The sequence below is a fragment of the Oncorhynchus gorbuscha genome, linkage group LG05 (assembly GCF_021184085.1).
Source record: "Oncorhynchus gorbuscha isolate QuinsamMale2020 ecotype Even-year linkage group LG05, OgorEven_v1.0, whole genome shotgun sequence".
Classification (NCBI taxonomy): Eukaryota; Metazoa; Chordata; class Actinopteri; order Salmoniformes; family Salmonidae; genus Oncorhynchus; species Oncorhynchus gorbuscha.
Genome location: NC_060177.1, coordinates 95,710,355 through 95,734,191, shown reverse-complemented (window position 1 = coordinate 95,734,191; position 23,837 = coordinate 95,710,355). Strand labels below are relative to the sequence as shown.

The 23,837-nt window shown below is 51.3% G+C and overlaps 1 protein-coding gene across 1 annotated transcript in view; it reads right to left on the bottom strand.

The window, feature by feature from the left end:
• Window positions 1-1,681: 1,681 nt before the first annotated feature.
• The window catches only part of psat1 (phosphoserine aminotransferase 1), a 42,086-nt gene continuing 19,930 nt past the window's right edge, over window positions 1,682-23,837 (bottom strand). Inside the window, exons 7-9 of the mRNA XM_046351528.1 lie at window positions 5,833-5,961; window positions 4,676-4,813; window positions 1,682-2,043 (exon numbers count right to left, since the gene is read on the bottom strand). Coding sequence (XP_046207484.1) covers window positions 1,941-2,043; window positions 4,676-4,813; window positions 5,833-5,961 — 370 coding nt within the window. The 3' untranslated portion in view covers window positions 1,682-1,940. The remainder of the gene's footprint in view (window positions 2,044-4,675; window positions 4,814-5,832; window positions 5,962-23,837) is intronic.

Genomic DNA, 23,837 nt, shown 5'->3' with positions numbered 1-23,837 from the left:
CAGTAAATCCACTGACGTGACACAGCTGGAGCTAACGAGCGACAGAGAGACAATATCAAAGTGGTTAATTAAGGAGATGTGACATTGCCTTTCCAACACTCTGGTAAAAAGTGCACCCTACCAGAGCTATATATATATATATATATCCACTATGGTGTCTGACCCACATGGCACCCCGAACTCATGGGTTCTACTACTAGTAAGTAACACAGAGAGTTAAACCGTCTGGAGAGATTGGAGATATCTACGACTGACTGGCCAGTAGTTCAAATGAAGTGAGTTGAGCTGGTCTGGGGTCAGTGTGTTGAGTTGGTCTGGGTTGAGTTGGTCTGGGGTCAGTGAGTTGAGCTGGTCTGGGGTCAGTGTGTTGAGCTGGTCTGGGTTGAGCTGGTCTGGGGTCAGTGAGTTGAGCTGGTCTGGGGTCAGTGTGTGGAGCTGGTCTGGGTTGAGCTGGTCTGGGGTCAGTGAGTTGAGCTGGTCTGGGTTGAGCTGGTCTGGGGTCAGTGTGTTAAGCTGGTCTGGGTTGAGTTGGTCTGGGGTCAGTGAGTTGATACAACATGTGGTCAGGGGTCAGTGTGTTGAGCTGGTCTGGGGTCAGTGAGTTGAGCTGATCTGGGGTCAGTGTGTTGAGCTGGTCAGGGGTCAGTGAGTTGAGCTGGTCTGGGTTGAGCTGGTCTGGGGTCAGTGAGTTGAGCTGGTCTGGGGTCAGTGTGTTGAGCTGATCTGGGGTCAGTGTGTTGAGCTGGTCTGGGTTGAGCTGGTCTGGGGTCAGTGAGTTGAGCTGGTCTGGGTTGAGCTGGTCTGGGGTCAGTGAGTTGAGCTGGTCTGGGGTCAGTGTGTTGAGCTGATCTGGGGTCAGTGTGTTGAGCTGGTCTGGGTTGAGCTGGTCTGGGGTCAGTGAGTTGAGCTGGTCTGGGTTGAGCTGGTCTGGGGTCAGTGAGTTGAGCTGGTCTGGGGTCAGTGAGTTGAGCTGGTCTGGGTTGAGCTGGTCTGGGGTCAGTGTGTTAAGCTGGTCTGGGTTGAGTTGGTCTGGGGTCAGTGAGTTGATACAACATGTGGTCAGGGGTCAGTGTGTTGAGCTGGTCTGGGGTCAGTGAGTTGAGCTGGTCTGGGGTCAGTGTGTTGAGCTGGTCTGGGGTCAGTGTGTTGAGTTGGTCTGGGTTGAGCTGGTCTGGGGTCAGTGAGTTGAGCTGATCTGGGGTCAGTGTGTTGAGCTGGTCTGGGTTGAGCTGGTCTGGGGTCAGTGAGTTGAGCTGATCTGGGGTCAGTGTGTTGAGCTGGTCTGGGTTGAGCTGGTCTGGGGTCAGTGAGTTGAGTTGGTCTGGGTTGAGCTGGTCTGGGGTCAGTGAGTTGATACAACATGTGGTCAGGGGTCAGTGTGTTGAGCTGGTCTGGGGTCAGTGAGTTGAGCTGATCTGGGGTCAGTGTGTTGAGCTGGTCAGGGGTCAGTGAGTTGAGCTGGTCTGGGTTGAGCTGGTCTGGGGTCAGTGAGTTGATACAACATGTGGTCAGTCAGATATAAATGTATCCTATACATCACACTCTCTGCTCCCTTTAATTACTTGTTAGTATTATCTATTATAATAATAATAATAATATAATAATAATAATATAATAATAATAATATTATCTATTATTCTTATCCATATTTTTTAAACTGCACTGTTGGTTAGTGGCTCGTAAGTAAGCATTTCACTGTTAAGGCTACACCTGTTGTATTCAGCGCATGTAACTAATATCATTTAATTTGATTGGCTGTCAGGTACAATATGATTGGCTGTCAGGTGCAATATGATTGGCTGTCAGGTGCAATATGATTGGCTCTATTCAGTACATCTCCATCTGTAACGTTGTGAATGTTTCACCTAACTGAACCCTGGTCCCACAGATCCAGCAGCATAGCCTGCTCTGATTGGTCCAGCATGCTGTATGGCCTTCTCCTATTGGTGCGCCTTGAGGAACTCCTTCATGTAATTGGCCAGAGCCTGAGCGTCTTCCACTGTCACAGCGTTGTAGAGAGACGCACGTATTCCTCCCACTGACCTGTAGGGGGAGACACAAACACCATGAGCAAGTAGAGACAGATCGACAGAGGCAGACAGACAGACAGAAATGGTTAGGGTTAAACAGACAGACAGGGTTAGACAGACTGGGTTAGGGTTAAACAGACAGACAGGGTTAGGGTTAGACAGACAGACAGGGTTAGACAGACAGGGTTAGGGTTAGACAGACAGACAGGGTTAGACAGACAGGGTTAGGGTTAAACAGACAGACAGACAGGGTTAGACAGACAGGGTTAAACAGACAGACAGACAGGGTTAGACAGACTGGGTTAGGGTTAAACAGACAGACAGGGTTAGACAGACAGGGTTAGGGTTAGACAGACAGACAGGGTTAGACAGACAGGGTTAGGGTTAAACAGACAGACAGGGTTAGGGTTAAACAGACAGACAGACAGGGTTAGACAGACAGTGTTAGGGTTAAACAGACAGACAAGACAGACAGGGTTAGACAGACTGGGTTAGGGTTAAACAGACAGACGGGGTTAGGGTTAGACAGACTGGGTTAGGGTTAAACAGACAGACAGGGTTAGGGTTAGACAGACTGGGTTAGGGTTAAACAGACAGACGGGGTTAGGGTTAGACAGACAGACAGGGTTAGACAGACAGACAGGGTTACATTTACATTTACATTTAAGTCATTTAGCAGACAGAGCGACTTACAAATTGGTTAGACAGACAGACAGGGTCTAAAAGGGGAGGTCACCATTCTGTTAGTAATTGTTGACAGGGTTAGTGTTAAACAGACAGGGTCTAAAAGGGGAGGTCACCATTCTGTTAGTTGTTGTTGACAGGGTTAGTGTTAGACAGACAGGGTCTAAAAGGGGAGGTCACCATTCTGTTAGTTGTTGTTGACAGGGTTAGTGTTAGACAGACAGGGTCTAAAAGGGGAGGTCACCATTCTGTTAGTTGTTGTTGACAGGGTTAGTGTTAGACAGACAGGGTCTAAAAGGGGAGATCACCATTCTGTTAGACAGACAGGGTCTAAAAGGGGAGGTCACCATTCTGTTAGTACTTGTTGACAGGGTTAGTGTTAGACAGACAGGGTCTAAAAGGGGAGGTCACCATTCTGTAAGTACTTGTTGACAGGGTTAGTGTTAGACAGACAGGGTCTAAAAGGGGAGGTCACCATTCTGTTAGTACTTGTTGACAGGGTTAGTGTTAGACAGACAGGGTCTAAAAGGGGAGATCACCATTCTGTAAGTACTTGTTGACAGGTTTAGTGTTAGACAGACAGGGTCTAAAAGGGGAGGTCACCATTCTGTTAGACAGACAGGGTCTAAAAGGGGAGGTCACCATTCTGTTAGTACTTGTTGACATGGATCTGTTTCTTACTAAAAACCTATTTGAAACAAGCCATTACACTTCATAATTATAATCACATTTCTTCTTCTTATTATTATTATTCAGGTTATTACTTATAAATATGAATAAAACATTAAGAAATGCCAGGTTGGAGAGGATCTGTCACATTTTCGTATGGACAACATTGACCGAGTCAACATGAAGATCTGCCTTCGTTGTCTGTTGGCTTTTATGCAGACTCCCTAAACAGAGAACATCCCTGCAAAACACTTATTACAGATCACATTTCAAAGGCGGTGGGGTTTTCTAACACTTTTCCCGAAATAGTCACGTAAACATCAACAAACCCTGCTACGGTCATTCGACCGTTCTTTAAAAGGGATGCCGCCGTAATGAGATGTAATGCAATGGAAGTGAAAACAGGCCCCTTTACAAGATGACATCACGTCAAGAGCGTTTTGTATTTATGACTAAAGAGAGTCCAGTCTACTTGAGGAAACTTTGCGAACGGACATTTAAAGAAAATCAGACAACTCCCCTTTAAAAAGGACCCGCCAATCAAAGCCAACAGCAGCGTCTAATGGGTCTAAGGCACTGCATCGCAGTGTTGAGGCGTCACTACGGTTCGATCCCAGCCGTGACAGGGAGTTCCATAGGGCGGCGCACAACTGTTGTTGGAGCGTGACCCTGGCTATCCGTCATTTTCATGGTGTCGTCTGGTTTGTTTCATATAAGGAAATGGTTTACACTTTTACTTTTGAGTATATGTTAGCGATTACATTTACTTTTGATACTGAAGTAGATTTAAAACCAAATACTTTTGGACTTTTACTCAAGTAGTATTTTACTGGTTGACTTTCACTTTTACTTCAGTCATTTTCTATTAAGGCATCTTTACTCTAGTAGGACATTTGGGTACCTTGTCCACCACTGTTTACATGGTTATTAAATGACACAAACACACCTTGAGCAGAGACACAGACGGAAGGCCCCTTTACCCACCAGTCACACATGTACACTGTGTGTGTGTGTGTGTGTGTGTGTGTGTGTGTGTGTGTGTGTGTGTGTGTGTGTGTGTGTGTGTGTGTGTGTGTGTGTGTGTGTGTACCTGTGTGTGTGTGTGTGTGTGTGTGTGTGTGTGTGTGTGTGTGTGTGTGTGTGTGTGTGTGTGTGTGTGTGTGTGTGTGTGTGTGTGTGTGTGTGTGTGTGTGTGTGTGTACCTGTGTGTGTGTGTGTGTGTGTGTGTGTGTGTGTGTGTGTGTGTGTGTGTGTGTGTGTGTGTGTGTGTGTGTGTGTGTGTGTGTGTGTACCTGTGCCCTTTCAGTGAGATCATCCCCAGTTTGGAGGCTCCATCCAGGAACTCCTTCTCCAGAGTTTCGTCACCCTGTTTCTTCCCCACGCGGAACGGAACGTTCATACGACTACGACACGCCACGTCCACCGGACACCTGACCACGTAACACACACCAGTTACGATGGAGACAGGCACGCTCACAGCATGTTACACAGGTATACACTTTACAAACTCCATCTCGTATACCGAACACCTTGTAACACTTCCCAATACACGGCAGTTACCATGGAGACAGGTTTGAGCCTACTCCTACTGAATGTTATTTTCTGTTCAGAATTTCTCTCGCTCACCCCCTCCCTCTCCACTTTATCCCTCCCTCCCTCTCCCCTCTCTCCCCCTCCTCCCTCTCCCCCCTCCCTCTCCACTTTATCCCTCCCTCTCGCTCCCTCCCTCTCCACTCCCTCCCTCTCCACTTTATCCCTCCCTCTCCACTTTATCCCTCCCTCTCCACTTTATCCCTCCCTCTAGCTCCCTCCCTCTCCACTTTATCCCTCCCTCCCTCTCTCCACTCTCCCCCTCCTCTCCACTCTCCCCCTCCTCTCCACTCTCTCCCCACTCTCTCCCCCTCCTCTCCACTCTCTCCCCCTCCCCTCCCTCTCCACTCTCCCCCTCCTCCACCCTCTCCCTCCCCCCCTCTCCACTCTCTCCCCCCTCCCTCTCCCCTCTCTCCCCCTCTCCCCCCCTCCCTCCACTCTCTCCCCCCTCCCTCTCCACCTCCCTCTCCACTCTCTCCCCCCTCCCTCTCCACCTCCTCTCCACTCTCTTCCACCCTCTCCCCCTCCCTCTCCCCCTCCCTCTCCACCCTCTCCCCCCCTCCACCCTCTCCCCCTCCACTCTCTCCCCCCCTCCCTCTCCCCCTCCACCCTCTCCCCCTCCCTCTCCCCCTCCACCCTCTCCCCCGCCTCGCCCTCCCTCTCCTCTCCCTCCTCCCTCCTCCCCCTCCTCCTCCCTCCCTCGCTCCCCCCTCCTTCCTCCCTCGCTCCTCCCCTCCTTCCTCCCTCGCTCCCCCCTCCTTCCTCCCTCGCTCCTCCCCTCCTTCCTCCCCCTCCTCCCCCCTTCCTCCCTCCCTTGCTCCTCTCCCTCTCTCTCCCCTCCCTCTGAAAGGATACTCACGTGTAGAAGTGGTTGGAGGAGTTGATGATATCATAGATCATACTGGACTTCTTCTTGTTGAGCGTTTCCATGGCGTCAACACCTCCGTTGTTCTTTATCCACTCCAGAACCAGACTCATGATGTAGATACTAGAGAGAAGAGAGAGAGAGAGATGATGTAGATACTAGAGAGAAGAGAGAGAGAGAGATGATGTAGATACTAGAGAGAAGAGAGAGAGAGAGATGATGTAGATACTAGAGAGAAGAGAGAGAGAGATGATGTAGATACTAGAGAGAAGAGAGAGAGAGAGATGATGTAGATACTAGAGAGAAGAGAGAGAGAGAGATGATGTAGATACTAGAGAGAAGAGAGAGAGATGATGTAGATACTAGAGAGAAGAGAGAGAGAGAGATGATGTAGATACTAGAGAGAAGAGAGAGAGAGAGATGATGTAGATACTAGAGAGAAGAGAGAGAGAGAGATGATGTAGATACTAGAGAGAAGAGAGAGAGAGATGATGTAGATACTAGAGAGAAGAGAGAGAGATGATGTAGATACTAGAGAGAAGAGAGAGAGATGATGTAGATACTAGAGAGAAGAGAGAGATGATGTAGATACTAGAGAGAAGAGAGAGAGATGATGTAGATACTAGAGAGAAGAGAGAGAGATGATGTAGATACTAGAGAGAAGAGAGAGAGATGATGTAGATACTAGAGAGAAGAGAGAGAGAGAGAGATGATGTAGATACTAGAGAGAAGAGAGAGAGATGATGTAGATACTGGAGAGAAGAGAGAGAGATGATGTAGATACTGGAGAGAAGAGAGAGAGATGATGTAGATACTAGAGAGAAGAGAGAGAGAGATGATGTAGATACTAGAGAGAAGAGAGAGAGATGATGTAGATACTAGAGAGAAGAGAGAGAGATGATGTAGATACTAGAGAGAAGAGAGAGAGATGATGTAGATACTAGAGAGAAGAGAGAGAGATGATGTAGATACTAGAGAGAAGAGAGAGAGATGATGTAGATACTAGAGAGAAGAGAGAGAGATGATGTAGATACTAGAGAGAAGAGAGAGAGATGATGTAGATACTAGAGAGAAGAGAGAGAGATGATGTAGATACTAGAGAGAAGAGAGAGAGAGATGTAGATACTAGAGAGAAGAGAGAGAGAGATGTAGATACTAGAGAGAAGAGAGAGAGAGATGATGTAGATACTAGAGAGAAGAGAGAGAGAGATGATGTAGATACTAGAGAGAAGAGAGGGAGAGAGATGATGTAGATACTAGAGAGAAGAGAGAGATGATGATGTAGATACTAGAGAGAAGAGAGAGAGAGATGATGTAGATACTAGAGAGAAGAGAGAGAGATGATGTAGATACTAGAGAGAAGAGAGAGAGAGATGATGTAGATACTAGAGAGAAGAGAGAGATGATGTAGATACTAGAGAGAAGAGAGAGAGAGATGATGTAGATACTAGAGAGAAGAGAGGGAGAGAGATGATGTAGATACTAGAGAGAAGAGAGAGATGATGTAGATACTAGAGAGAAGAGAGAGAGAGAGAGATGATGTAGATACTAGAGAGAAGAGAGAGATGATGTAGATACTAGAGAGAAGAGAGAGATGATGTAGATACTAGAGAGAGAGATACACTGAGTGTACAAAACATTAGGAACACCTTCCTAATATTGAGTTTCACCCTATCATTTTGCCCCCAGCACAGCCTCAATTCGTCGGGGCATGAACTCTACAAGGTGTCTAAAGCGTTCCACAGGGATGCTGGCCCATGTTGACTCTACAAGGTGTTGAAAGCGTTCCACAGGGATGCTGGCCCATGTTGACTCTACAAGGTGTTGAAAGCGTTTCACAGGGATGCTGGCCCATGTTGACTCTACAAGGTGTCTAAAGCGTTCCACAGGGATGCTGGTCCATGTTGATTCTACAAGGTGTCTATAGCGTTCCAGAGGGATGCTGGTCCATGTTGACTCTACAAGGTGTCTATAGCGTTCCACAGGGATACTGGCCCATGTTGACTCCAATGCTTCCCACAGTTGTCAAGTTGGCTGGATGTCCTATGGGTAGTGGACCGTTCTAGATACACACGGGAAACTAAAAAAGACCCAGCAGCGCTGCAGTTCTTGACACAAATCCATGTCCACATACACAATCCATGTCTCAAGGCTTAAAAGTCCTTCTTCAACCTGTCTCCTCCTCTTCATCTACACTGATTGAAGTGGATTTAACAGGTGACATCAATAAGGGATCATATCTTTCACCTGGATTCACCTGGTCAGTCTGTCATGGAGAGAACAGGTGTCCCTAATATGTTGTATTATGTATGTATGGCAGTGAAGGGTGAGGTCCACTATATGGGTCCACTATATGTCAGTGAAGGTGGGGTCCACTATATGGCAGTGAAGGGTGGGGTCCACTATATGGCAGTGAAGGGTGGGGTCCACTATATGGCAGTGAAGGGTGGGGTCCACTATATGGGTCCACTATATGGCGGTGAAGGGTGGGGTCCACTATATGGGTCCACTATATGGCGGTGAAGGGTGGGGTCCACTATATGGCAGTGAAGGGTGAGGTCCACTATATGGGTCCACTATATGGCGGTGAAGGGTGGGGTCCACTATATGGGTCCACTATATGTCAGTGAAGGGTGGGGTCCACTATATGGCAGTGAAGGGTGAGGTCCACTATATGGCAGTGAAGGGTGGGGTCCACTATATGGCAGTGAAGGGTGGGGTCCACTATATGACAGTGAAGGGTGGGGTCCACTATATGACAGTGAAGGGTGGGGTCCACTATATGGGTCCACTATATGGCAGTGAAGGGTGGGGTCCACTATATGACAGTGAAGGGTGGGGTCCACTATATGGCAGTGAAGTGTGGGGTCCACTATATGGGTCCACTATATGGCAGTGAAGTGTGGGGTCCACTATATGGGTCCACTATATGGCAGTGAAGGGTGGGGTCCACTATATGGGTCCACTATATGGGTCCACTATATGGCAGTGAAGTGTGGGGTCCACTATATGGCAGTGAAGGGTGGGGTCCACTATATGGAAGTGAAGGTTGGGGTCCACTATATGGGTCCACTATATGGCAGTGAAGGGTGGGGTCCACTATATGGGTCCACTATATGGCGGTGAAGGGTGGGGTCCACTATATGGGTCCACTATGTCAGTGAAGGGTGGGGTCCACTATATGGCAGTGAAGGGTGAGGTCCACTATATGGCAGTGAAGGGTGGGGTCCACTATATGGCAGTGAAGGGTGGGGTCCACTATATGACAGTGAAGGGTGGGGTCCACTATATGACAGTGAAGGGTGGGGTCCACTATATGGGTCCACTATATGGCAGTGAAGGGTGGGGTCCACTATATGACAGTGAAGGGTGGGGTCCACTATATGGCAGTGAAGTGTGGGGTCCACTATATGGGTCCACTATATGGCAGTGAAGTGTGGGGTCCACTATATGGGTCCACTATATGGCAGTGAAGGGTGGGGTCCACTATATGGGTCCACTATATGGGTCCACTATATGGCAGTGAAGTGTGGGGTCCACTATATGGCAGTGAAGGGTGGGGTCCACTATATGGAAGTGAAGGTTGGGGTCCACTATATGGGTCCACTATATGGCAGTGAAGGGTGGGGTCCACTATATGGCAGTGAAGGGTGGGGTCCACTATATGGGTCCACTATATGGCAGTGAAGGGTGGGGTCCACTATATGACAGTGAAGGGTGGGGTCCACTATATGGCAGTGAAGTGTGGGGTCCACTATATGGCAGTGAAGTGTGGGGTCCACTATATGGGTCCACTATATGGCAGTGAAGGGTGGGGTCCACTATATGGGTCCACTATATGGGTCCACTATATGGCAGTGAAGGGTGGGGTCCACTATATGGCAGTGAAGGGTGGGGTCCACTATATGGCAGTGAAGGGTGGGGTCCACTATATGGGTCCACTATATGGCAGTGAAGGGTGGGGTCCACTATATGGCAGTGAAGGGTGGGGTCCACTATATGGGTCCACTATATGGCAGTGAAGGGTGGGGTCCACTATATGGCAGTGAAGGGTGGGGTCCACTATATGGCAGTGAAGGGTGGGGTCCACTATATGGCAGTGAAGGGTGGGGTCCACTATATGGGTCCACTATATGGGTCCACTATATGGCAGTGAAGGGTGGGGTCCACTATATGGCAGTGAAGGGTGGGGTCCACTATATGGCAGTGAAGGGTGGGGTCCACTATATGGGTCCACTATATGGCAGTGAAGGGTGGGGTCCACTATATGGCAGTGAAGGGTGGGGTCCACTATATGGCAGTGAAGGGTGGGGTCCACTATATGGCAGTGAAGGGTGGGGTCCACTATATGGCAGTGAAGGGTGGGGTCCACTATATGGCAGTGAAGGGTGGGGTCCACTATATGGCAGTGAAGGGTGGGGTCCACTATATGGCAGTGAAGGGTGGGGTCCACTATATGGCAGTGAAGGGTGGGGTCCACTATATGGCAGTGAAGGGTGGGGTCCACTATATGGCAGTGAAGGGTGGGGTCCACTATATGACAGTGAAGGGTGGGGTCCACTATATGGCAGTGAAGGGTGGGGTCCACTATATGGGTCCACTATATGGGTCCACTATATGGCAGTGAAGGGTGGGGTCCACTATATGGCAGTGAAGGGTGGGGTCCACTATATGGGTCCACTATATGGCAGTGAAGGGTGGGGTCCACTATATGGGTCCACTATATGGCAGTGAAGGGTGGGGTCCACTATATGGCAGTGAAGGGTGGGGTCCACTATATGGGTCCACTATATGGGTCCACTATATGGCAGTGAAGGGTGGGGTCCACTATATGGCAGTGAAGGGTGGGGTCCACTATATGGCAGTGAAGGGTGGGGTCCACTATATGGGTCCACTATATGGCAGTGAAGGGTGGGGTCCACTATATGGGTCCACTATATGGGTCCACTATATGGCAGTGAAGGGTGGGGTCCACTATATGGGTCCACTCTATGGGTCCACTATATGGCAGTGAAGGGTGGGGTCCACTATATGGGTCCACTATATGGGTCCACTATATGGCAGTGAAGGGTGGGGTCCACTATATGGGTCCACTCTATGGGTCCACTATATGGCAGTGAAGGGTGGGGTCCACTATATGGCAGTGAAGGGTGGGGTCCACTATATGGGTCCACTATATGGGTCCACTATATGGCAGTGAAGGGTGGGGTCCACTATATGGCAGTGAAGGGTGGGGTCCACTATATGAAAGTGAAGGGTGGGTTCCACTATATGACAGTGAAGGGTGGGGTCCACTATATGGCAGTGAAGGGTGGGGTCCACTATATGGGTCCACTCTATGGGTCCACTATATGGCAGTGAAGGGTGGGGTCCACTATATGGCAGTGAAGGGTGGGGTCCACTATATGGGTCCACTATATGGGTCCACTATATGGCAGTGAAGGGTGGGGTCCACTATATGGCAGTGAAGGGTGGGGTCCACTATATGAAAGTGAAGGGTGGGTTCCACTATATGACAGTGAAGGGTGGGGTCCACTATATGGCAGTGAAGGGTGGGGTCCACTATATGGGTCCACTATATGGCAGTGAAGTGTGGGGTCCACTATATGGCAGTGAAGGGTGGGGTCCACTATATGGAAGTGAAGGTTGGGGTCCACTATATGGGTCCACTATATGGCAGTGAAGTGTGGGGTCCACTATATGGGTCCACTATATGGCAGTGAAGGGTGGGGTCCACTATATGGGTCCACTATATGGGTCCACTATATGGGTCCACTATATGGGTCCACTATATGGCAGTGAAGGGTGGGGTCCACTATATGGGTCCACTATATGGGTCCACTATATGGCAGTGAAGGGTGGGGTCCACTATATGGGTCCACTATATGGCAGTGAAGGGTGGGGTCCACTATATGGGTCAGTGAAGGGTGGGTCCACTATATGGCAGTGAAGGGTGGGGTCCACTATATGGCAGTGAAGGGTGGGGTCCACTATATGGGTCCACTATATGGCAGTGAAGGGTGGGGTCCACTATATGGGAACACTATATGGGTCCACTATATGGGTCCACTATATGGCAGTGAAGTGTGGGGTCCACTATATGGGTGAAGGGTGGGTCCACTATGGGGTCCACTATATGGGTCCATGGGTCCACTATATGGGTCCACTATATGGCAGTGAAGTGTGGGGTCCACTATATGGGTCCACTATATGGCAGTGAAGGGTGGGGTCCACTATATGGGTCCACTATATGGGTCCAGTATATGGGTCCACTATATGGCAGTGAAGGGTGGGGTCCACTATATGGGTCCACTATATGGCAGTGAAGAGTGGGGTCCACTAGATGGCAGTGAAGGGCAGGGTCCACTATATGGCAGTGAAGGGTGGGGTCCACTATATGGGTCCACTATATGGCAGTGAAGGGTGAGTTCCACTATATGGCAGTGAAGGGTGGGGTCCACTATATGGCAGTGAAGGGTGGGGTCCACTATATGGCAGTGAAGGATGGGGTCCACTATATGGGTCCACTATATGGCAGTGAAGGGTGGGGTCCACTAGATGGCAGTGAAGGGTGGGGTCCACTATATGGCAGTGAAGGGCGGGGTCCACTATATGGCAGTGAAGGGTGGGGTCCACTATATGGGTCCACTATATGGATCCACTATATGGCAGTGAAGGGTGGGGTCCACTATATGGCAGTGAAGGGTGGGGTCCACTATATGGCAGTGAAGGGTGGGGTCCACTATATGGGTCCACTATATGGCAGTGAAGGGTGGGGTCCACTATATGGCAGTGAAGGGTGGGGTCCACTATATGGCAGTGAAGGGTGGGGTCCACTATATGGGTCCACTATATGGCAGTGAAGGGTGGGGTCCACTATATGGGGTCCACTATATGGCAGTGAAGGGTGGGGTCCACTATATGGGTCCACTATATGGCAGTGAAGGGCGGGGTCCACTATATGGGGTCCACTATATGGCAGTGAAGGGTGGGGTCCACTATATGGGGTCCACTATATGGCAGTGAAGGGTGGGGTCCACTATATGGGTCCACTATATGGCAGTGAAGGGTGGGGTCCACTGTATGGCAGTGAAGGGTGGGGTCCACTATATGGGTCCACTATATGGGTCCACTATATGGCAGTGAAGGGTGGGGTCCACTATATGGGTCCACTATATGGCAGTGAAGGGTGGGGTCCACTATATGGGTCCACTATATGGCAGTGAAGGGTGGGGTCCACTATATGGCAGTGAAGGGTGGGTCCACTATATGGGTCCACTATATGGCAGTGAAGGGTGGGGTCCACTATATGGGCCCACTATATGGCAGTGAAGGGTGGGGTCCACTATATGGCAGTGAAGGGTGGGGTCCACTATATGGGTCCACTATATGGGTCCACTATATGGCAGTGAAGGGTGGGGTCCACTATATGGCAGTGAAGGGTGGGGTCCACTATATGGGTCCACTATATGGGTCCACTATATGGCAGTGAAGGGTGGGGTCCACTATATGGGTCCACTATATGGCAGTGAACTATATGGCAGTGGGGTCCACTATATGGCAGTGAAGGGTGGGGTCCACTATATGGGTCCACTATATGGCAGTGAAGGGTGGGGTCCACTATGAAGGGTGGGTCCACTATATGGGTCCACTATATGGCAGTGAAGGGTGGGGTCCACTATATGGGTCCACTATATGGCAGTGAAGGGTGGGGTCCACTATATGGCAGTGAAGGGTGGGGTCCACTATATGGCAGTGAAGGGTGGGGTCCACTATATGGCAGTGAAGGGTGGGGTCCACTATATGGGTCCACTATATGGCAGTGAAGGGTGGGGTCCACTATATGGGTCCACTATATGGGTCCACTATATGGCAGTGAAGGGTGGGGTCCACTATATGGGTCCACTCTATATGGGTCCACTATATGGCAGTGAAGGGTGGGGTCCACTATATGGCAGTGAAGGGTGGGGTCCACTATATGGGTCCACTATATGGCAGTGAAGGGTGGGGTCCACTATATGGCAGTGAAGGGTGGGGTCCACTATATGGCAGTGAAGGGTGGGATCCACTATATGAAAGTGAAGGGTGGGGTCCACTATATGACAGTGAAGGGTGGGGTCCACTATATGGCAGTGAAGGGTGGGGTCCACTATATGGGTCCACTATATGGGTCCACTATATGGGTCCACTATATGGCAGTGAAGTGTGGGGTCCACTATATGGCAGTGAAGGGTGGGGTCCACTATATGGAAGTGAAGGTTGGGGTCCACTATATGGCAGTGAAGTGTGGGGTCCACTATATGGGTCCACTATATGGCAGTGAAGGGTGGGGTCCACTATATGGCAGTGAAGGGTGGGGTCCACTATATGGCAGTGAAGGGTGGGGTCCACTATATGGGTCCACTATATGGCAGTGAAGGGTGGGGTCCACTATATGGCAGTGAAGGGTGGGGTCCACTATATGGCAGTGAAGGGTGGGGTCCACTATATGGGTCCACTATATGGGTCCACTATATGGGTCCACTATATGGCAGTGAAGGGTGGGGTCCACTATATGGCAGTGAAGGGTGGGGTCCACTATATGGCAGTGAAGGGTGGGGTCCACTATATGGCAGTGAAGGGTGGGGTCCACTATATGGGTCCACTATATGGCAGTGAAGGGTGGGGTCCACTATATGGCAGTGAAGGGTGGGGTCCACTATATGGCAGTGAAGGGTGGGGTCCACTATATGGCAGTGAAGGGTGGGGTCCACTATATGGCAGTGGGGTCCACTATATGGGTCCACTATATGGCAGTGAAGGGTGGGGTCCACTATATGGCAGTGAAGGGTGGGGTCCACTATATGGGGTGGGGTCCACTATATGGCAGTGAAGGGTATATGGGTCCACTATATGGCAGTGAAGGGTGGGGTCCACTATATGGGTCCACTATATGGGTCCACTATATGGCAGTGAAGGGTGGGGTCCACTATATGGCAGTGAAGGGTGGGGTCCACTATATGGCAGTGAAGGGTGGGGTCCACTATATGGCAGTGAAGGGTGGGGTCCACTATATGGCAGTGAAGGGTGGGGTCCACTATATGGCAGTGAAGGGTGGGGTCCACTATATGGCAGTGAAGGGTGGGGTCCACTATATGGCAGTGAAGGGTGGGGTCCACTATATGGCAGTGAAGGGTGGGGTCCACTATATGGGTCCACTATATGGGTCCACTATATGGCAGTGAAGGGTGGGGTCCACTATATGGGTCCACTATATGGCAGTGAAGGGTGGGGTCCACTATATGGCAGTGAAGGGTGGGGTCCACTATATGGCAGTGAAGTGGGGTCCACTATATGGGTCCACTATATGGGTCCACTATATGGCAGTGAAGGGTGGGGTCCACTATATGGGTCCACTATATGGGTCCACTATATGGGTCCACTATATGGCAGTGAAGGGTGGGGTCCACTATATGGGTCCACTATATGGCAGTGAAGGGTGGGGTCCACTATATGGCAGTGAAGGGTGGGGTCCACTATATGGCAGTGAAGGGTGGGGTCCACTATATGGGTCCACTATATGGGTCCACTATATGGCAGTGAAGGGTGGGGTCCACTATATGGGTCCACTATATGGCAGTGAAGGGTGGGGTCCACTATATGGGTCCACTATATGGGTCCACTATATGGCAGTGAAGGGTGGGGTCCACTATATGGGTCCACTATATGGCAGTGAAGGGTGGGGTCCACTATATGGCAGTGTGGGGTCCACTATATGGGTCCACTATATGGCAGTGAAGGGTGGGGTCCACTATATGGGTCCACTATATGGCAGTGAAGGGTGACTATATGGGTCCACTGATGAAGGGTGGGTCCACTATATGGCAGTGAAGGGTGGGGTCCACTATATGGCAGTGAAGGGTGGGGTTCACTATATGGCAGTGAAGGGTGGGGTCCACTATATGGGTCCACTATATGGGTCCACTATATGGCAGTGAAGGGTGGGGTCCACTATATGGCAGTGAAGGGTGGGGTCCACTATATGGGTCCACTATATGGGTCCACTATATGGCAGGGGTCCACTATATGGCAGTGAAGGGTGGGGTCCACTATATGGGTTCCACTATATGGGTCCACTATATGGCAGTGAAGGGTGGGGTCCACTATATGGGTCCACTATATGGCAGTGAAGGGTGGGGTCCACTATATGGCAGTGTGGGGTCCACTATATGGGTCCACTATATGGCAGTGAAGGGTGGGGTCCACTATATGGGTCCACTATATGGCAGTGAAGGGTCCACTATATGGGTCCACTATATGGCAGTGAAGGGTGGGGTCCACTATATGGCAGTGAAGGGTGGGGTCCACTATATGGCAGTGAAGGGTGGGGTCCACTATATGGCAGTGAAGGGTGGGGTCCACTATATGGCAGTGAAGGGTGGGGTCCACTGGGGTGAAGGGTGGGGTCCACTATATGGCAGTGAAGGGTGGGGTCCACTATATGGCAGTGAAGGGTGGGGTCCACTATATGGCAGTGAAGGGTGGGGTCCACTATATGGGTCCACTATATGGCAGTGAAGGGTGGGGTCCACTATATGGGTCCACTATATGGCAGTGAAGGGTGGGGTCCACTATATGGGTCCACTATATGGCAGTGAAGGGTGGGGTCCACTATATGGGTCCACTATATGGGTCCACTATATGGCAGTGAAGGGTGGGGTCCACTATATGGGTCCACTATATGGGTCCACTATATGGCAGTGAAGGGTGGGGTCCACTATATGGGTCCACTATATGGCAGTGAAGGGTGGGGTCCACTATATGGGTCCACTATATGGGTCCACTATATGGGTCCACTATATGGCAGTGAAGGGTGGGGTCCACTATATGGGTCCACTATATGGCAGTGAAGGGTGGGGTCCACTATATGGCAGTGAAGGGTGGGGTCCACTATATGGCAGTGAAGGGTGGGGTCCACTATATGGCAGTGAAGGGTGGGGTCCACTATATGGGTCCACTATATGGGTCCACTATATGGGTCCACTATATGGCAGTGAAGGGTGGGGTCCACTATATGGCAGTGAAGGGCGGGGTCCACTATATGGCAGTGAAGGGTGGGGTCCACTATATGGGTCCACTATATGGCAGTGAAGGGTGAGTTCCACTATATGGCAGTGAAGGGTGGGGTCCACTATATGGCAGTGAAGGGTGGGGGCCACTATATGGGGTCCACTATATGGCAGTGAAGGGTGGGGTCCACTATATGGCAGTGAAGGGTGGGGTCCACTATATGGGTCCACTATATGGCAGTGAAGGGTGGGGTCCACTATATGGCAGTGAAGGGTGGGGTCCACTATATGGCAGTGAAGGGTGGGGTCACTATATGTGAAGGGTGGGGTCCACTATATGGCAGTGAAGGGTGGGGTCCACTATATGGGTCCACTATATGGGTCCACTATATGGCAGTGAAGGGTGGGGTCCACTATATGGCAGTGAAGGGTGGGGTCCACTATATGGGTCCACTATATGGCAGTGAAGGGTGGGGTCCACTATATGGCAGTGAAGGGTGGGGTCCACTATATGGCAGTGTGGGGTCCACTATATGGGTGGGTGAAGGGTGGGGTCCACTATATGGCAGTGAAGGTCCACTATATGGCAGTGAAGGGTGGGGTCCACTATATGGGTCCACTATATGGGGTCAGTGAAGGGTGGGGTCCACTATATGGGTCCACTAGGGTGGGGTCCACTATATGGCAGTGAAGGGTGGGGTCCACTATATGGCAGTGAAGGGTGGGGTCCACTATATGGCAGTGAAGGCAGTGGGGTCCACTATATGGGTCCACTATATGGCAGTGAAGGGTGGGGTCCACTATATGGCAGTGAAGGGTGGGGTCCACTATATGGCAGTGAAGGGTGGGGTCCACTATATGGCAGTGAAGGGTGGGGTCCACTATATGGGTCCACTATATGGCAGTGAAGGGTGGGGTCCACTATATGGGTCCACTATATGGCAGTGAAGGGTGGGGTCCACTATATGGCAGTGAAGGGTGGGGGCAGTCCACTATATGGCAGTGAAGGGTGGGGTCTATATGGGTCCACTATATGGCAGTGAAGGGTCCACTATATGGGGGGTCCACTATATGGGTCCACTATATGGCAGTGAAGGGTGGGGTCCACTATATGGGTCCACTAGTGAAGGGTGGGGTCCACTGGGTCCACTATATGGGTCCACTATATGGGTCCACTATATGGCAGTGAAGGGTGGGGTCCACTATATGGGTCCACTATATGGCAGTGAAGGGTGGGGTCCACTATATGGGTCCACTATGGGTCCACTATATGGCAGTGAAGGGTGGGGTCCACTATATGGCAGTGGCAGTGAAGGGTGGGGTCCACTATATGGCAGTGAAGGGTGGGGGGGTCCACTATATGGCAGTGAAGGGTGGGGTCCACTATATGGCAGTGAAGGGTGGGGTCCACTATATGGCAGTGAAGGGTGGGGTCCACTATATGGCAGTGAAGGGTGGGGTCCACTATATGGCAGTGAAGGGTGGGGTCCACTATATGGGTCCACTATATGGCAGTGAAGGGTATGGGTCAGTGAAGGGTGGGTCCACTATATGGGTCCACTATATGGCAGTGAAGGGTGGGGTCCACTATATGGCAGTGAAGGGTGGGGTCCACTATATGGGTCCAGTGGGGTCCACTATATGGCAGTGAAGGGTCCACTATATGGGTCCACTATATGGCAGTGAAGGGTGGGGTCCACTATACTATATGGCAGTGAAGGGTGGGGTCCACTATACTGGGGTCCACTATATGGCAGTGAAGGGTGGGGTCCACTCCATATGGCAGTGAAGGGGGGGTCCACTATATGGGTCCACTATATGGGTCCACTGAAGGGTGGGGTCCACTATATGGGGGGGTCCACTATACTGGCAGTGAAGGGTGGGGTCCACTATATGGGTCAGTGAAGGGTGGGGTCCACTATATGGCAGTGAAGGGTGGGGTCCACTATATGGCAGTGAAGGGTGGGGTCCACTATATGGGTCCACTATATGGCAGTGAAGGGTGGGGTCCACTATATGGGTCCACTATATGGCAGTGAAGGGTGGGGGCAGTGAAGGGGGGTCCACTACTATATGGGTCCACTATATGGCAGTGAAGGGTGGGGTCCACTATATGGGTCCACTATATGGCAGTCCACTATATGGCAGTGAAGGGTGAACTATATGGTCCACTATATGGGTCCACTATATGGCAGTGAAGGCAGTGGGGTGGGGGTCCACTATATGGCAGTGAAGGGTGGGGTCCACTATATGGCAGTGAAGGGTGGGGTCCACTATATGGGTCCACTATATGGCAGTGAAGGGTGGGGTCCACTATGGCAGTGGGTCCACTATATGGCAGTGAAGGGTGGGGTCCACTATATGGGTCCACTATATGGCAGTGAAGGGTGGGGTCCACTATGTGGGGTCCACTATATGGCAGTGAAGGGTGGGGTCCACTATATGGGTCCACTATATGGGTCACTATATGTGAAGGGTGGGGTCCACTATATGGGTCCACTATCCACTGGCAGTGAAGGGTGGGGTCCACTATATGGGTCACTATATGGCAGTGAAGGGTGGGGTCCACTATATGGGTGAAGGGTGGGGTCCACTATATGGGTCAGTGAAGGGTGGGGTCCACTATATGGCAGTGAAGGGTGGGTCCACTATATGGGTCCACTATATGGCAGTGAAGGGTGGGGTCCACTATAGTGAAGGGTGAGGTCCACTATATGGCAGTGAAGGGTGGGGTCCACTATATGGCAGTGAAGGGTGGGTCCACTATATGTGGGGTGGGGTCACTATATGGCAGTGAAGGGTGGGTGGGGTCCACTATATGGGTCCACTATATGGGTCCACTATATGGCAGTGAAGGGTGGGGTCCACTATATGGCAGTGAAGGGTGGGGTCCACTATATGGGTCCACTATATGGCAGTGAAGGGTGGGGTCCACTATATGGCAGTGAAGGGTGGGGTCCACTATATGGCAGTGAAGGGTGGGGTCCACTATATGGCAGTGAAGGGTGGGGTCCACTATATGGCAGTGAAGGGTGGGGTCCACTATATGGCAGTGAAGGGTGGGGTCCACTATATGGCAGTGAAGGGTGGGGTCCACTATATGGGTCCACTATATGGCAGTGAAGGGTCCACTATATGGGTCCACTATATGGGTGAAGGGTGGGGTCCACTATATGGGTCCACTATATGGGTCCACTCCACTATATGGGTCCACTATATGGCAGTGAAGGGTGGGGTCCACTATATGGCAGTGAAGGGTGGGGTCCACTATATGGCAGTGAAGGGTGGGGTCCACTATATGGCAGTGAAGGGTGGGGTCCACTATATGGCAGTGAAGGGTGGGGTCCACTATATGGGTCCACTATATGGCAGTGAAGGGTGGGGTCCACTATATGGGTCCACTATATGGGTCCACTATATGGCAGTGAAGGGTGGGGTCCACTATATGGGTCCACTATATGGCAGTGAAGGGTGGGGTCCACTATATGGCAGTGAAGGGTGGGGTCCACTATATGGCAGTGAAGGGTGGGGTCCACTATATGGCAGTGAAGGGTGGGGTCCACTATATGGGTCCACTATATGGGTCCACTATATGGCAGTGAAGGGTGGGGTCCACTATATGGCAGTGAAGTCCACTATATGGCAGTGAAGGTCCACTATATGGCAGTGAAGGGTGGGAAGGGTGGGGTCCACTATATGGCAGTATATGGCAGTGAAGGGTCCACTATATGGCAGTGAAGGGTGGGGTCCACTATATGGCAGTGAAGGGTGGGGTCCACTATATGGCAGTGAAGGGTGGGGTCCACTATATCCACTATATGGCAGTGAAGGGTGGGGTCCACTATATGGGTCCACTATATGGCAGTGAAGGGTCCACTATATGGCAGTGAAGGGTGGGGTCCACTATATGGGTCCACTATATGGCAGTGAAGGGTGGGGTCCACTATATGGGTCCACTACTATATGGCAGTGAAGGGTGGGGTCCACTATATGGGTCCACTATATGGCAGTGAAGGGTGGGTCCACTATATGGCAGTCCACTATATGGGTCCACTATATGGGTCAGTGAAGGGTGGGGGTCCACTATATGGGTCCACTATATGGCAGTGAAGGGTGGGGTCCACTATATGGGTCCACTATATGGGTCCACTATATGGCAGTGAAGGGTGGGGTCCACTATATGGGTCAGTGAAGGGTCCACTATATGGGTCCACTATATGGCAGTGAAGGGGTCCACTATATGGGTCCACTATGATGGGTCCACTATACTGGCAGTGAAGGGTGGGGTCCACTATATGGCACTATATGGCAGTGAAGGGTGGGGTCCACTATATGGGTCCACTATATGGCAGTGAAGGGTGGGGGGGTCCACTATATGGGTGAAGGGTGGGGTCCACTATATGGGTCCACTATATGGCAGTGAAGGGTGGGGTCCACTATATGGGTCCACTATATGGGTCCACTATATGGCAGTGAAGGGTGGGGTCCACTATATGGGTCCACTATATGGCAGTGAAGGGTGGGGTCCACTATATGGGTCCACTATATGGGTCCACTATATGGCAGTGAAGGGTGGGGTCCACTATATGGGTCAGTGAAGGCAGTGTGGGGTCCACTATATGGCAGTGAAGGGTGGGGTCCACTACTGGCATGAAGGGTGGGGTCCACTATATGGCAGTGAAGGGTGGGGTCCACTATATGGGTCCACTATATGGCAGTGAAGGGTGGGGTCCACTATATGGCAGTGAAGGGTGGGGTCACTATATGCAGTGCAGGGTGGGGTCCAGGGTGGGGTCCACTATATGGGTCCACTATATGGCAGTGAAGGGTGGGGTCCACTATATGGGTCCACTATATGGCAGTGAAGGGTGGGGTCCACTATATGGCAGTGAAGGGTGGGGTCCACTATATGGCAGTGAAGGGTGGGGTCCACTATATGGCAGTGAAGGGTGGGGTCCACTATATGGGTCCACTGGGTCCACTATATGGCAGTGAAGGGTGGGGTCCACTATATGGCAGTGAAGGGTGGGGTCCACTATATGGCCACTATATGGCAGTGAAGGGTGGGGTCCACTATATCCACTATATGGCAGTGAAGGGTGGGGTCCACTATATGGCAGTGAAGGGTGGGGTCCACTATATGGCAGTGAAGGGTGGGGTCCACTATATGGGTCCACTATATGGGTCCACTATATGGCAGTGAAGGGTGGGGTCCACTATATGGGTCCACTATATGGCAGTGAAGGGTGGGGTCCACTATATGGGTCCACTATATGGGTCCACTATATGGCAGTGAAGGGTGGGGTCCACTATATGGGTCCACTATATGGGTGGCAGTGAAGGGTGGGGTCCACTATAGTGGGTCCACTATATGGGTGAAGGGTGGGGTCCACTATATGGGTCCACTATATGGCAGTGAAGGGTGGGGTCCACTATATGGGTCCACTATGAAAGGGTGGGGTCCACTATATGGCAGTGAAGGGTGGGGTCCACTATATGGCAGTGAAGGGTGGGGTCACTATATGGCAGTGAAGGGTGGGGTCCACTATATGGGTCAGTGAAGGGTGGGGTCCACTATATGGGTCCACTATATGGCAGTGAAGGGTGGGGTCCACTATATGGGTCCACTATATGGCAGTGAAGGGTGGGGTCCACTATATGGGTCCACTATATGGGTCCACTATATGGCAGTGAAGGGTGGGGTCCACTATATGGCAGTGAAGGGTGGGGTCCACTATATGGCAGTGAAGGGTGGGGTCCACTATGAAGGGTGGGTCCACTATATGGGTCAGTGAAGGGTGGGCAGGGGGTCCACTATATGGCAGTGAAGGGTGGGGTCCACTATATGGCAGTGAAGGGTGGGGTCCACTATATGGCAGTGAAGGGTGGGGTCCACTATATGGCAGTGGGTCCACTATATGGCAGTGAAGGGTGGGGTCCACTATATGGGTGAAGGGTGGGGTCCACTATATGGCAGTGAAGGGTGGGGTCCACTATATGGGTCCACTATATGGCAGTGAAGGGTGGGGTCCACTATATGGGTCCACTATATGGCAGTGAAGGGTGGGGTCCACTATATGGGAAGGGTCCACTATATGGCAGTCCACTATATGGCAGTGAAGGGTGGGGTCCACTATATGGCAGTGAGTGAAGGGTGGGGTCCACTATATGGGTCCACTATATGGCAGTGAAGGGTGGGGTCCACTATATGGCAGTGAAGGGTGGGTCCACTATATGGCAGTGTCCACTATATGGCAGGCAGTGAAGGGTGGGGTCCACTATATGGGTCCACTGGCAAAGGGTGGGTGGGTCCACTATATGGCAGTGAAGGGTGGGGTCCACTATATGGGTCCACTATATGGCAGTGAAGGGTGGGGTCCACTATATGGGTCCACTATATGGCAGTGAAGGGTGGGGTCCACTATATGGCAGTGAAGGGTGGGGGGTCCACTATATGGCCACTATATGGCAGTGAAGGGTGGGGTCCACTATATGGCAGTGAAGGGTGGGTCCACTATATGGCAGTGAAGGGTGGGGTCCACTATATGGCAGTGAAGGGTGGGGTCCACTATATGGCAGTGAAGGGTGGGGTCCACTATATGGCAGTGAAGGGTGGGGTCCACTATATGGCAGTGAAGGGTGGGGTCCACTATAGTGGGTCCACTATATGGGTCAGTGAAGGGTGGGGTCCACTATATGGCAGTGAAGGGGCAGTGAAGGGTGGGGTCCACTATATGGCAGTGAAGGGTGGGGTCCACTATATGGCAGTGAAGGGTGGGGTCCACTATATGGCAGTGAAGGCAGTGGGGTCCACTATATGGGTGAAGGGTGGGGTCCACTCCACTATATGGCAGTGAAGGGTGGGGTCCACTATATGGGGTCCACTATATGGCAGTGAAGGGTGGGGTCCACTATATGGGTCCACTATATGGGTCCACTATATGGCAGTGG